This window comes from Apium graveolens, chromosome 8, assembly GCF_009905375.1.
Source record: "Apium graveolens cultivar Ventura chromosome 8, ASM990537v1, whole genome shotgun sequence".
Classification (NCBI taxonomy): Eukaryota; Viridiplantae; Streptophyta; class Magnoliopsida; order Apiales; family Apiaceae; genus Apium; species Apium graveolens.
Window position 1 is genome coordinate 3,658,784 of NC_133654.1, and position 14,074 is coordinate 3,672,857.

Genomic DNA, 14,074 nt, shown 5'->3' on the forward strand with positions numbered 1-14,074 from the left:
ACTTTTGATATTAAAAACTTTTTAATAAAACGATTTTGGGTGAATTTTGGTATAACTTCCAATTAAACTGAATTCTTTTTTTATAGAGTATGTCTATTATCATTATTAACTTCTTTTTAATTTTAATTTGGTGTGACTTCCAATTAAACGTGAATTTTTTTTTTAAAGTATATCTACTAGCGTTATTAACTTCTTTTTAATTTTTTTTAAAACTTAATGTTTATTGTAATTTTTGTATTTCTTTATTTTATTTTATTTTTGAACCTTGACGACGGTACTATCTTAATGTACCACCTAAACTCCTAGTATATAATATAATAATAATGTACCTGGCATGGAGAATAAAAATATTTTAAAAGGTTGCGTATTTGTTTGATGCACCCAATATTTGTCCTAATATGTGTTTAGTCAAACATATTTACTTAAAAAAACACGTGTAACATTTTGAAAATAAGAAATCATGATTACGTGTTCAAGACTTTGACTAAATTAGAAAATGACATGAAGTGCATGATTTCAAATGCAATATATATCCAATTAGTTACGTAATGATTCAAACAAGATATCGCCCATTTTTACTAAGCTTCCGAAATTTTTGAGGTGTCAGAAATTTAGTTTTGGTATTTTTGATTTGCAATGGTGAAAAATTATTAGCTAAAATTTTGAATGACATATAAAAATAAATTTAAAGATAATAAGTAAATAAAAATTTCACTCCAATATAATTTTAGCGAATCAATTTATATTAATTATATTTATTGAACTTTCACACGCCTGTAGTAAAATTTTATATAATTTATTATCATATAAAAATAATTTATTCTATATATAACAACTTGAAGTACCAGTAACATATTTTTTTTAAATATAACCAACTATTATAGTCAACTTCATTAAAGAACTTCATCTCACAACTATTAATACATGGAATTTATATTTAAAAAAAAAAGTTGTTAAAAACACAAATGTTCCCAAAAAATATATATTTACAGAAAATAGAAAAAAAATATACCCCAACTGATGAACAGATCTAATACAAAGAGAAGTTTAAATTCAAAACAAAACGATGCAAAATTATTTCTCTTCTTTATTTGTCAGAATGCAAAATTACTTTTTAGATGAATAGAAAATGAAGTTTAAATAAGGTTGTAAACGAACCGAGCTGATCGTTAGGCTCGACTAGACTCGTTAAATAATCGAGCTCGAGCTCGAACAAGAAAATATGTTCGTTTAGCTTATCGAGTCGATCCAAGTTTTACAAGTGGTCGACTCGAACTCGACTCGAGATTGACTTGAGATCGACTCAACTCGTTAAACTCGACTCGAACTCAACTCGATAAGCAATATTCTTAAAAAAAATCTAAATATATACATGAGAATACTCTATTGTCTTCCTAATTTGACTGAATTTAAATTTTATTTTATTTGAATTGGGCCTTGTTTGGACTCTAATTGTGCAAAAAGATCAAAAAAAATTAAAAAATTAATGACCAACTCGAACTCAACTCAAAAAGTTCGTGCACAACTCGAACTCGACTCGGTTGTTAACGAACTCGAGTTCGAACATGAAAATCTGATCGTTAAACTATTCGAACTCGACTCGACTTGTTAAGAAAAAATTCAAACTCGAACTCGAAAAAATTCGACTCGACTCGGTTCGTTTACTGCCCTAAGTTTAAAAATAACCAACCGAGAAAAACGAGGATGTGTTGTTTTATAAATCACAAATTGAACTTTGTTTGATTAGAATTAGATTGATAATGCATACAAATATGTTTTGACGAATCCCACAAATTTACAAATCACACAGGCACGATATATAATGATTACGTTCAAAGATTTTGATTTTTGAAAGATCCCGTTTTGTCTTCAATATTCTACGTACATTGTTTGAGGTTTGACCTGATTTTAATAACCAAGCAGTGATTTCCAAGATCTGCTGGTCACAAGTTTACTCAACAAGAATCGAGAATTGAGCCGAGTCGAGTTCAAACATTATTTAGTTATTTATTAATAAATTATTTATTTATTTATTTACTTGACCAATCTTAAATTTAATGCATAATTTTGCATATTATATTGAGATGAAATACTAGTTTTTATCTTATACACTCACAATTTACTGTTGTTTATTAGTCTATATTAATTTATTTTTCCAGGTTGAGTTTTAAAACATTCAATTTTATTTTATATTATTGACATATTTATAATTTTACAAATCGAACATTATTTTTTAAATTGTCCATGTCAAATTTTATTATGTTTTGATATTTTATTTAAATTTGATTTTTGTAAAATTACAAGTTATTTAAAGACGTTTATGTTATTTTGAAGAATTGAAGACGAATAGATCGTGATAACAGTATTTGATGGTTTTCTTTTGGAAAAACTAAGAGTTTAACTTGAAAATATAAACAAAATTATTAAATTATTAATAAATGACAAGAAAAATGTATCAATAAAATATTAAGTGATTAATAATAAATTATTATTTATAACATATATAAACTTTATCCGAGTCGAGTCGAGTCGAGTTAGCCGAGAACGAACCGAGTCTGAGCCGCTTCCGAGCTAAACGAGTCGAACAAAAAAAAATTCGGCTCATTTACTCATCCGAGCACCGATTCATGTTCTTGATCGGCTCGTGTAAAAAGGTAAACCAGACATAATTTATTAAAACGCGCCATTTTGAAATTTTTGTTCACGAATGACTCTATTTATTTACTGTCCAAAATAAATATATTTTGCATTCTACGACATTTTTAATTGATTTTATTAGCTTCTAATTAAGCTTTACAACAAGAAACAGGGGAACATCTTTTCTTGTAGTGCTAAAATTACACGAGTTCCAACTAATTTTAAGATACAATTGTTAGATTTTTGGTGCATTTTGATTGATCCTCTAATCATAAATATTGATAGAATCCCTGCATTTACAACAATTCCATCAATAAAAATGCACCAAACTCAAAAAATTTAGTGTTTATTGTGTACCCTTGGGCACACATTAGAAAGACCGTTTTAAAATTACAAAAAAATAATATATAAGAGAGTGATTCATGAATAATAATAATAATAATAATACCGAGGCATCCTAAATATAATTTTTTTCATACATAAATTAACAATCTCTTCTATATATAATAGCCCAACAAGGGTATAATTTTATGAGATTAAAAGTTTCATTGAAAAGACTAAATTACCCCTATTTTTAATATTTATATAAAAGATGTGATTCGTGGGAATTTCATTCAACTATATAACCTCTTACCACTACACCATATTCTCACATGTGCTTTTTATCATACACATAATATGTAAGTGTGTTAAATGAATATTTTATTTAATTTTAAAGATACTTACTTGAATTAAGTAAAAAGAAATATAGTTAGTTAAATATTTGTACTGTTAATTTTAAGGAATTGAATTTCAGATATAAAATTAGACATAGTACATAAATGGATTATTATCTTATTTATTAATCATTTTTTAGTTTGAAAATATATCTCATATATTTTTAACATATTTTTTATTATAAAAAGTAATTAAAATGTATATATATAATTTTTTTTTAAATATTGAAAATAAAATCGCTTATATATAAATAATTTATATTGGTATTACATATTTAGATAAGTTTGAATTATAATAGGTCAATGCATTTTAGAACTTGGCCCATTGTTCAAAAAATACTCGAAATTTGACTATATGGCCCGGCCGAAAAACATCGTCACATTCTACGTTTAGTAAATTAAAATTACAAGCTCGGCGAGAATATCTTACCAATAATGTGAAATTTTTTAATATTTTGTGTTAATATAAATTAATGTGTTTGAGGTCTTTATAGGATCAAGTCAATTGATTATTTATATTAAAATTACTAACTTCACTGTTAACGTATTATTAATTTTGGGATTTGTCCCGATTTTAAGAATATTTGAAATTTGAAATGAGATCTAAAGAGATTTGTTAAAACTACAATGATATACTAAATCGATTTATTTTTCATTTTTCACTTTAAAAATCTAGCTTTTATAAATGAATTCTTTTAGATCGGCAATATTCATTTATCAAGATAATATTGTACAAATATTTTGAATTATTTTAATATTTTGAATTATTCAAATAAAAGTTATATCTATACGATATTGTAGCATTTGAATCAATGCATTTTATATTATTTAAGGAAAAAACTATATTGTTCAGTAATTTGAAAGAATTAACCAGTTCAACTGATATTTATAAAACTTTATTGAACTGAAATTTTTTAATTTTAGGAGAATAGTATAAAATGTTATCAAATTATTATATGAAGAAATATTAGAGTCGTAATGAAAGAAACTTAAAAACAGTTTAAATAACGATATAATTACAATTTTTCTTTTGAATGTTTGAAAAAAATCATGAATATCAATAATAAGTCTTAAAAATATATAATTCATTTTTATGTTACAACCATGATTGATACCGGTTGCGTAAAAAATAAATATGAATTGTTTGTCAGTGATAATGTGAATATTATATATAAATAATAGCAATTTATTTATTACATAATTTTAATTTTTGAATAATTATAAATGCATGTTAGTTAAGTAATCAATTATTTCACTACATGTTAATAATGATTATACATGTTAACTTTTAGCTTTTTATTTATAAACATACTAACGACATTCTACATATTAAGTTTAATCGTTTCGTTTTAAACGTACACTTACTACCCTGTTTATATTCATTCATTATATATAAAATAACGAGTAAGAAAAATATAATATAATAATAGTTGATGGGATATTAACTCCTAAAAGTGAGGAAACTTTCGAAACTTTTAACGTTATAGAGAGGGACATGAAGCTTGTTGGAGAAAAAGTTTATCTCCGTTTCTTCAAAATTTGACTCAAGAGGATATTGTTGGAATTGCTCCAAAAACATTATAATTGTGTGGTGTATAAAAAAATTCTAGAAAATGCACGGATTATTATGCTAGTTATTATAATCAATATTTGAAAAATGCTAAACCCAGGTAGTTTTAAGTTCATGAACGATGAATTGCCATTTGTGTTGGATGCATCTCTCCTAGAAATATGGACTACTAATATCTCATAAATAAAAGAGAAATGCAAGATATTTCAATTTTTTCTCAATTTTTTTCCAAATAATTATGTGTCAATATATAGATATAGCCTGACAATTAGGATAATCGGATCGGTTTAGATCCGTTCCACTTTTGAATTATGATATTATTGGAGAACATTCAAATTGGATCGGATGTGATTCGGTTCAGGTTTAATTCTGATTAAAAGAGGATGAATTCGGATACAAAATTCAGTTCAGATGAAATTCGATTCAGATATTTTCGAATTGGAACTTATTCATTTTATTTCAATTTGTGAAACTTAAAAAATATCTCTTTATTAATTGTAGTACTTTAATTTTATATAAGGTACTTTTACAAAAAAATATGATAAAATTATTATATTATCATTAACATAAAATACTTTTAAGTATGAATTTTGCTTGTTTCAGGTCCTCTTCAGTCAGAAATATATTATTCAGTTTTGATCGGTTTCAATTTATAATTGGATCTAGTATTTCGGATCTTCGATTCGGGTAATTTTCGAATCAATTTAATTTTTGAATAATTACCGGATTATATAATTCGAATTCCGGACCAGATCTCGTTTTTATAAATTTCGGTTCGATTATTTAAATGCTGAGACATATTTTGCTAGATATGAATCCGCACACACAATCAAAACTTGTCATGTGTATCGTTACATATTAAAAAAATTTGAAAAAATATAATTATTTAAGAACATTTTGGAATCTTTTTTCATACTTACCATGTCATGAGTATTTTATTAGATCGTTCATTCCCGAACGGAATGGTCCAAAACATCAATAGTAAAAGGTCTCGTGCAACCAATCTACAAAAGTCACGCAGTTTAGTAGTGAGCAGTCAAAAACTAAACATAAACATAAATCCCAACTACACAGTTGAAACTGCATTTACCCCATTTCATGTCTAACGTGTCCCCTCCTTTAATTAACTCCACCCCCACGTCCACCACCTTCAGCCCATGCACACACACAAACACATGCTTGAAGTGTTTTTTTTATCGTAGAGAACCGCAGCCGCTACCCTTCGAGTGCATACTAGGTAAAATACACGGGCTCACGCGATAACCTGCAAATTACGTGAACCAAGATAAACCGCATTTAAGCGATAAACTCTGACTCAGGAGACATAATCATAAATTCTCCTGCCGCAAGATACTTGAAGTGTCTATAAATTCATCTGCAGTTCTGCACAATAATTTTATTCTATCTTTTTTTTGGACCCGGATTTCAATGGAGAATCTTTTCTGCAATGAGGAGCATGTTTGGCTTATGATGAGTCCTTCTGCTGCAAGTTCTGAACTAACACAGACTGCAGGTTTTAATACTTACATTAACACTACTTGTTTTTACACAAGTAAGCAAGATCTTGAAGAAGCTTTTGAGTTGTACAGAGAAAAGGAACGAACGTACATGCCTCAACCGGGGTACGTGGACCTTCTCGATTCCGATCGGTTTATTAGTATTTTTAGACGCAAAGCTATTCACTGGCTCATTCAAGTAAGTTTTCCCAGAAGATCAATATAATGTGATGAATGATCATCATGTCTGTGAAAATCTTTTGAATGTGACACTCTTTTTGTCTATTTGGGATCATTTGATCAGACGCGACGGGGATTGAATCTGTCTCCTGAAACTGTCTCTAATGCTGTCAACTACCTTGATCGATTTATATCTTTGAACCGGTGTCATGTAAGTTTATGAGATTTGCATTGATCTTCTAGTAATAAAAATGAATCTAGGTTTCTGTCTAATTCGCATCATAAAATTTTAACTCGGTTAATAAAAATATATAGGAACCAGATTCTAATACATTTTTTTATTGAAATCTCATTCTCATCCCCGTTAGCCAGATGGAACACAGGATTGAAAATGCTAATTTATAATTTTTTAGGGTTGGAGATACTGGATGGTGGAATTACTTTCAGTTGCATGTTTATCCATTGCCTCCAAGTTCAATGAAACATCCCCTCCTGCATTGCTTGACATTCAGGTGAAAATCGAAATTCTTGATACATATACAACTGGTGGTTTCTTAATGCTAGATTAATAGTTGCATAGGTGCAAGATGTCAAGATGATCACAAAATGTTTTGAATCAATTGTAATATATTCTCTCTACTTTCCCAGAATTATTTAGATAAATCTTTTTCAAATAATTTTGTGATCATGGAACAGTTAACTTTAATGGTTCAGATGTCGAATGTGACTAGCTATATATTATATTTTTGCAGGTAGAGGGTCTGGATCATTCTTTCCGACCAAAATTGATTCAAGAAATGGAATTGAAACTCCTGCAAACAATACAATGGAGACTCAATTGTAAAACACCGTATTCTTATGTGGAACTGATCATACAAAATCTTGATTTGTCGATGAAACCACTCCTTATAGATGACTTGCTCACAAGATTGACGGACTTCCTTCTGTTTGCTCTTTGCTTAGGTAAGACATATGTCCTCTGTATGATCTCTATTACGATAAAAAAATCAAAAAATGCAGATATATGATGTAAATGATGAAGTTTGTTCCACATTTTTCGATGAATCAAATTTACAGAAGAATGAAGAGAATATGAAAATCTTGGTACATGGAAGTATCAAAACATTTTGATCGTCTTCAGTGCTTGTAGCTCACTACATTTTCGATCTTTAGTGTTTGATAGAACTTTCACTGCTCCCTAATTAGTATACTATCACAAAAATTCCAAACAAGGAGATCATACGTAGTCTGATTAATTGATGCCTAACTTTCTTTGTGAATCTTTTCAGACCATAAGCTCCTAGCATTCAGGCCAAGTGTGATATCTCTGTGCGTGCTCAGATGCATTCCCGAAAAGTTGATTCCATCATCTGATTCTGTCTTAACTCATTTTCTAAACCTCATCCCACCAGATGAAATGGTAATCGATCAGATACAGCTTCCTATGTCCTAATAATTCGTAGTCTATATTATATTTTACCAATTATTCTTTTGTTTTAATACTAGGAGAATCTTCTCGAGTGCCATAAAATCATCGACAACGAACTGATTGATGATTTGTACAACATACTATCTTCTGATCAGCCTTATGGATCATCAAGTCCAGTGACTGTATTAAGTATCGGTCCACTTGTAGTTGAAAGATGTGATCCTCATGTTGATGAGTTACTGTGTATCTCTAAGATAGCAAGTAAGAAGAGGAAGAGGATTGATCTGCATGAATGATGTAATTGCTTGTTAATTGTTGTGGTAATTTGTATGGTATAGGCAACTACAAAGAATTGTGTAATGGTTGGATAAGCTGTCATGCAGTAGTTATTGTAGAAGCATAAGATTCATGATCTGCACAAAGAGTAGGTCATTATATGAATATGATTATAAGTACTGTATGTGTATGTAATAAAACATTGATTACTCGTATCCTCGCCTCATTTAAGAGATGTCAAATGTTCGAATCTTTTCAAAGAGAAGGCGGGTGTGTAAGTCTGTTTAACTAGCGAAAATTAATAGTAAAACATTGATTATTGCAGATTATAAGTTATCAATATTTGTGTGCAGTGGAGTGGTGCACATTTATATGATTTTACAAAGCTGTTTATTGGATTATTCTTCTATGTCTGTAGAACTTTATTCTTTTTAGTGTTTCTGTAAGTAACTATGAATTAATATCACCTCAGTTCTGTTATTGTAGATTTGTAGACACATTTCTGAACTCTGAATACAATGGTCTTTTTTTTTTCTAACTATAATCAGAACCCTAAAAATCATACAGATATTTAAGGTCTTTGACAAAGTATTGACAAAGTATTGGAAGTTAATGGAGTTAATGATATGATATGTTTTCTAAATTAAAAAATTAATTTATATTGAGAACATTTTTTATAAAACCACTTGTTAAAATATAATATAAAGATCTAATTAGGTCTTCATCTAATTAATAATAGATGAGTAAATTATTTAACATATCGAACTCTCCAAAGATCTTAAAAATGAGTTTCATAGTGAGGAGTTGTTCTAAAATCTAATATTCTAACAACTTAATACGATATAATATCTAAAATATAATATGAGGATATTTCTCTAACAACTTAATACGATATAATATCAGTATGCCATATGTAATTTTCAATTAATATGCAATATTTAAGATACAAGACAGTTTGATAAAAATGTGAGGTCCATGTACAAACACTTAAACCCCCAACTCATCTCCAGTACAATGGGTCCCCACAATCCAGAGTCAGCAGTGAGAATGTGAGATAGATAAGGTTGTCTTTGTAGAAGAAAGAACTGGCTGTAGTTTCAGCTACCATCAAAACACAAAAAAATGGCAACATCATCAGCACTTTCATCTTCTTTTCTTCCAACACTACACCACACTAAACAAATCTCCCCTTCAAATCAAGTTGCCAAACCTTCACTCAACAAGAAAAAGCTACCATCTTTCAGAATTCAAGCTGCAAAGCTTCCTGCTGGAGTACTAAATCTCTTCACTTGCCTGTTTTTATCATGCAAAATCTTTTTATTTCTGTATATAACAAGATGTGGCTATTGAAATTTACAGGTTGAAGTGCCTAAAGTGCAGCCTCAATTCAAAGCACCTTTTCTTGGATTTACAAAAACTGCTGAGATATGGAACTCAAGAGCTTGCATGATTGGTCTAATTGGAACCTTTATTGTTGAGTTGGTAATGTTATTATTATATTCATTTTTGACAAGTTCTTGTGTAAGCTTTAGCTATGTAGTTTTCTTGATTTTAAGCTGCATTTTCTTGATTTTTCAGATTATCAACAAAGGTATACTTGAGGTGATTGGAGTGGAGATTGGAAAAGGACTTGATATTCCTCTCTGAAGAAACACAGTTTGAGTTGCATACAATGATATACAATAGCCTTGTAAAATTTTAATTTGACAAAAGTGTTGAGGTTCTTATATGCATCAAATTTTACCATGTTATGATATTTTTTACATTTTTCTAGTGTCTTTGATAAAAATCACTAAGGTGTTGTTAAGGGCAAGACAACGCTATGCAATGCAAGTTCTATATATATTGTTCATGTATGTATATTCCAGTTCAAAGAGGTAATGTGCAAATTAGCTGTCAGAACACAGAGTCTGCAGTCATGACTCATGAACGGACTAAAATGATCTTTACAAACACCTCAACACATCATCTGAAAAGAAGAGCAAACAGAAAGCTTATTCATGACTTTGGCATTCTCAACTCTCAAGTATTGTCTAGAAGATATTACAACACCAAGCATTCTGTTGATCTCATTCGTAATTTGTTATTCTCGACTATTCTTTAAAAGATAATACAGAATCAAACATTCTGATGATCTCGCTAGATTACAGGTTGTGATATAATACAACCCTAGAATAATATACACTCAAATTAAACAGCTTGGACAGAAACGCTCTAGGCAGATAACTAGAATACTCTGCTAATCCTAAGATCAACAACCGGTACTTTAGAAGAAGGCTCAGATATTGTTAGTGCATCAGCTACTGATAGACGGCAATTTCCCCATGCAGTTTCTGCCCACTTTTTCATCTTTTCTCCTTCAGCCTTCCTGTTTTGTTGAATGCACAGCAGTTCAGCATACCCTCCTACACATATTCAGCAGCTATTTTAAAAAAAGAGAAGTCCTTGAGGTTTGAAGTTTGAACATAAACATCGCAAACTTATATATTTCACGTAGACATATGCTACATCTGCGATTAAATAATACCATGTAGGCATGTACCATGCAGTAAGAACATGCATCCTAGTAAAAAGAAAATAGCACTTAAGAGTCGAGGTAGTAACTCTACCTTCATTTCAGAAACCCTGTTGGGTAAATTTTTTCACAGGACACCACGGTACATTTAGTAGTGTGCTGAAGCTGGAAGCTTACAAACTTGCAATATAATCAGTGTGAAGTTCATGACACCATGTCCTTGATACACATTACTTCTTTTGTGTTGTTTCCGCATTTTTGAGCGACTAGAATTGGTAATATAAACATACTGATGTTCATGATTCACCCGAGCAATCTAGCTTAACAGATGTAATATAAGACAAAGAAATTTGATCTCCTAAAACTAATGGGCAGATGTGATTAAGTTGCAATACAGAATACAGATTACTTCAAAAAATAATAAAGCATGTTTCCATTAGTATGCTCGACATAACGATTGTCGCAACTCACAACAGTGTGGAACTCGTTGATCTCACAATAGAAGCAATTTATAAGTTAGCCAAAATAAAAAAGGTGCCTCAAAGTGTTGGCATGGATCTTGTCATTGTTTGGATATAGATATAATAAAAATCTCAAAAATATTTACCAACTGAGCAAATCCGCTTAACAAATATAAAGATCTAGATTGTAAATTCTACCTCTTGCAAGAGCAACTATGTCCTTTCTATGCACCTTCCCCATATTGGTAGTTTCTAGCGAAGGAGCTTTTAGCATTTCCAGAGCTCTCCTATACAGTCCCTGTATACGATATATTAATCAGGAGTCATTATGAGCACTAATCCTGAAATAAGTTACAACAAAATAGGCTACTTGACAACACATCAGTAATAATATCTCAAATACTGAAATAAATTTTGCAAATTTGAAACCGTGTATATAAAAAGCTGATGCAGGGTTCTTTTGAACAAATTATGACAGGATTGGGGAAGGATTCCAAGCTAGTTTTTAGTTACAAAAAAAAACCCATATAAAGCATCAAGTATATTTAGAAAGTTGCAAATTAATTAATACTCTTGTTTGGTTTCGTGCTACAAATAAATCAGTATGTTTTAAAACAGAGCGCATTAATTGCTTATGTTCATGCCAAGTTGCAAAGGTTCAATTTGTATCCAACCTCTTGAATCAGAATGGAACTTGACCGTTCCGTTGCTGCTTTGTGTCGATACATAAGAGCTATGCAGGTTAAAATAACCCCAACCTTGGGATGACGTGAGCCTATATTAAAAGAAAAACAAATAATTAGTGCGAGACCAAGGTTCTATACTTCACTAGAAATCTATTAAAATACCAACCCACCAAAATGTTCTTCAGTTTTAGTCAGTGCTTGAGTCAATATTTCCTCTGCCTCGGCAAAATTTCTAAACAGCATAAAACAGATATCATTAAAGAAAAGGACTCATACTGAGAACTCAGAAAAGAAACTGTAAAAGAAAATCTAACCCTAAGTGTGCCTCAAGCTGCCCCAATGAACAAGTAGCTGCCAAGAGAGCTTCCTCCAAAGCCATATTACCAGCTGCTAAGTTATGTGTATCGCTCAAATCTTTCATTTCCAATACCCCCTGGATTACTTTCTCATATATCTCCTTTGCCATCGGAAAATTTTGCTTGGCATGAAGGAATCCTCCATATGATAAAGCAGCATTGCCTAAAAAATTACACCACAATTAATATATAGATGAAGAAAATGATACAAAACGACATAAATTGAAACCATGTCACCTTTGTTTTCCTCAAGTCCTTGAAAAAATGAATCCGCTGTACAAGTGCAACTCAATATTTAGCCAATTATTTCATATAACACGAAAATAAAAGGGAAAAACAAAAAGCTCGACGAGTCACGACATCATACATGATTCAAGATCGCCACGGACAAGCTCAACCAGCCCTTTTACTGCCTTAGCACGAGCATCTAGTACTCCATCTCCATAACCGCTGCCAGTTTCCATTTTAACAGATTCTAAAAGTTGTAAGCATATATCTGCGAGCACTGATGAAGTATCATCCTATATATGGAGAACCGTCTCCAGATAAATACACATTGCCACTAAAGTCTAAGCTCAAAATATATTGACTAACGAATTACGAACTGCACACAAAATTGCAACATTATTTTAGTAAAGTACCTGACCGAGCTCCAAGTGAAGCCCCACAAGTGCTTCCGTAGCAGCCACTAGATTTCAACCAAACAAAAACCGAAAATCAGAACCCTAAACTTAGCTAACTCATTCACACTCCCCAAGAGATATATCCTTCTGCTTACCTTTAATAGCCAATGACGAAACAGCCAAGTCTGAAACTTTCTTCAGTTGCTCAATCGCTTCCTCAAAATTCCCTCTACCAATTAAAGAACCACAAATTAGCTACAAAATTAAGTTACACAAGATATCATAACCAAAAACAATTAAAAGCTAATACCTTTCCGAGAACAAGGTAGACATGCCGAGTAAAACCAAACTCTTTGAATTATCATCTTGCTGCGTAGATTGACACTGTTCCAATACTAATAAACCTTGTGCATATGATTCATCTACACACACACACATAATCAGTCATACAAAAGAGTACATAATCTATAACAGTACACACACATATACACTCTTAAACCTCTATTAATCAATTACACCGAACCGAACTTTTATCAATTTATTTAGGTTAAAAATACACTATTTACAACAAGTTCATCAAATATTCATTTATTAATTTAAAAAAGAGTAAGTTAACTGTACAAGCACACTAGAATAGTAAACACACAAATACAGTTAAACCTCTCTAAATTAATAATCTCGAAAACCCGTAAATTTTAGTATTATTTATCAAGAATTCAAGATTAAAGATACATTATCTACAACAAGTTCATCGAATTTTCATTTATCGAGATTAAAAACACACCGTCCACTACAAATTTATCGAATATTAATTTATCGAGATTCTAAACATGGGAAAGTAAAAAAGACCTGATTTTTGGGATCTTGCAAGAGAGAGAGCATAATTAATCATCTGAACAGCAACTGGGTTAGCCTTAAAACCATCACTTGATGAAAAAAATCTAATCTTTTGAGCTTTTGTGTTTGATAACTGAGTTAAAAAGCTTGAATTACATATGGGTTTGTGAACAGAAAAAGTCGCCGGAAAAAGCTTGCTTGCAATTCGAATCATCGCCGGAAAATCTTGAAATTTTCTAAAGATTGAATCTTTATGTTGGGGTTTTGTTTTTTTGGGAAGAAAATATAAATG

General features: G+C 30.6%; 3 protein-coding genes across 3 annotated transcripts; 2 read left to right on the forward strand and 1 right to left on the reverse strand.

Moving 5' to 3' along the window:
- The first annotated feature begins 6,349 nt into the window (after nt 1–6,349).
- On the forward strand, nt 6,350–8,511 carry LOC141679180 (putative cyclin-D7-1). The gene is made up of 6 exons (XM_074485686.1): nt 6,350–6,618; nt 6,724–6,810; nt 7,013–7,111; nt 7,352–7,562; nt 7,889–8,019; nt 8,106–8,511. Exons 1-6 carry the CDS (start codon nt 6,352–6,354, stop codon nt 8,322–8,324), a joined length of 1,014 nt encoding a protein of 337 aa, XP_074341787.1. The 5' UTR covers nt 6,350–6,351; the 3' UTR covers nt 8,325–8,511.
- An 808-nt stretch (nt 8,512–9,319) lies between these two features.
- Nucleotides 9,320–10,060, forward strand: LOC141677732 (light-harvesting complex-like protein OHP1, chloroplastic). The gene is made up of 3 exons (XM_074483781.1): nt 9,320–9,576; nt 9,664–9,786; nt 9,883–10,060. The coding sequence occupies exons 1-3, from the start codon at nt 9,427–9,429 to the stop codon at nt 9,949–9,951; spliced, it is 342 nt and encodes a 113-aa protein (XP_074339882.1). The 5' UTR covers nt 9,320–9,426; the 3' UTR covers nt 9,952–10,060.
- Nucleotides 10,061–10,274: 214 nt separating this feature from the next.
- On the reverse strand, nt 10,275–14,055 carry LOC141677731 (uncharacterized). Its single transcript, XM_074483780.1, has 11 exons — nt 13,795–14,055; nt 13,256–13,367; nt 13,101–13,174; nt 12,964–13,010; nt 12,690–12,843; nt 12,560–12,595; nt 12,281–12,485; nt 12,137–12,198; nt 11,955–12,055; nt 11,479–11,578; nt 10,275–10,709 (listed from the first exon to the last, which is right to left on the reverse strand). Exons 1-11 carry the CDS (start codon nt 13,994–13,996, stop codon nt 10,531–10,533), a joined length of 1,272 nt encoding a protein of 423 aa, XP_074339881.1. The 5' UTR covers nt 13,997–14,055; the 3' UTR covers nt 10,275–10,530.
- Between the last annotated feature and the right edge of the window lie 19 nt (nt 14,056–14,074).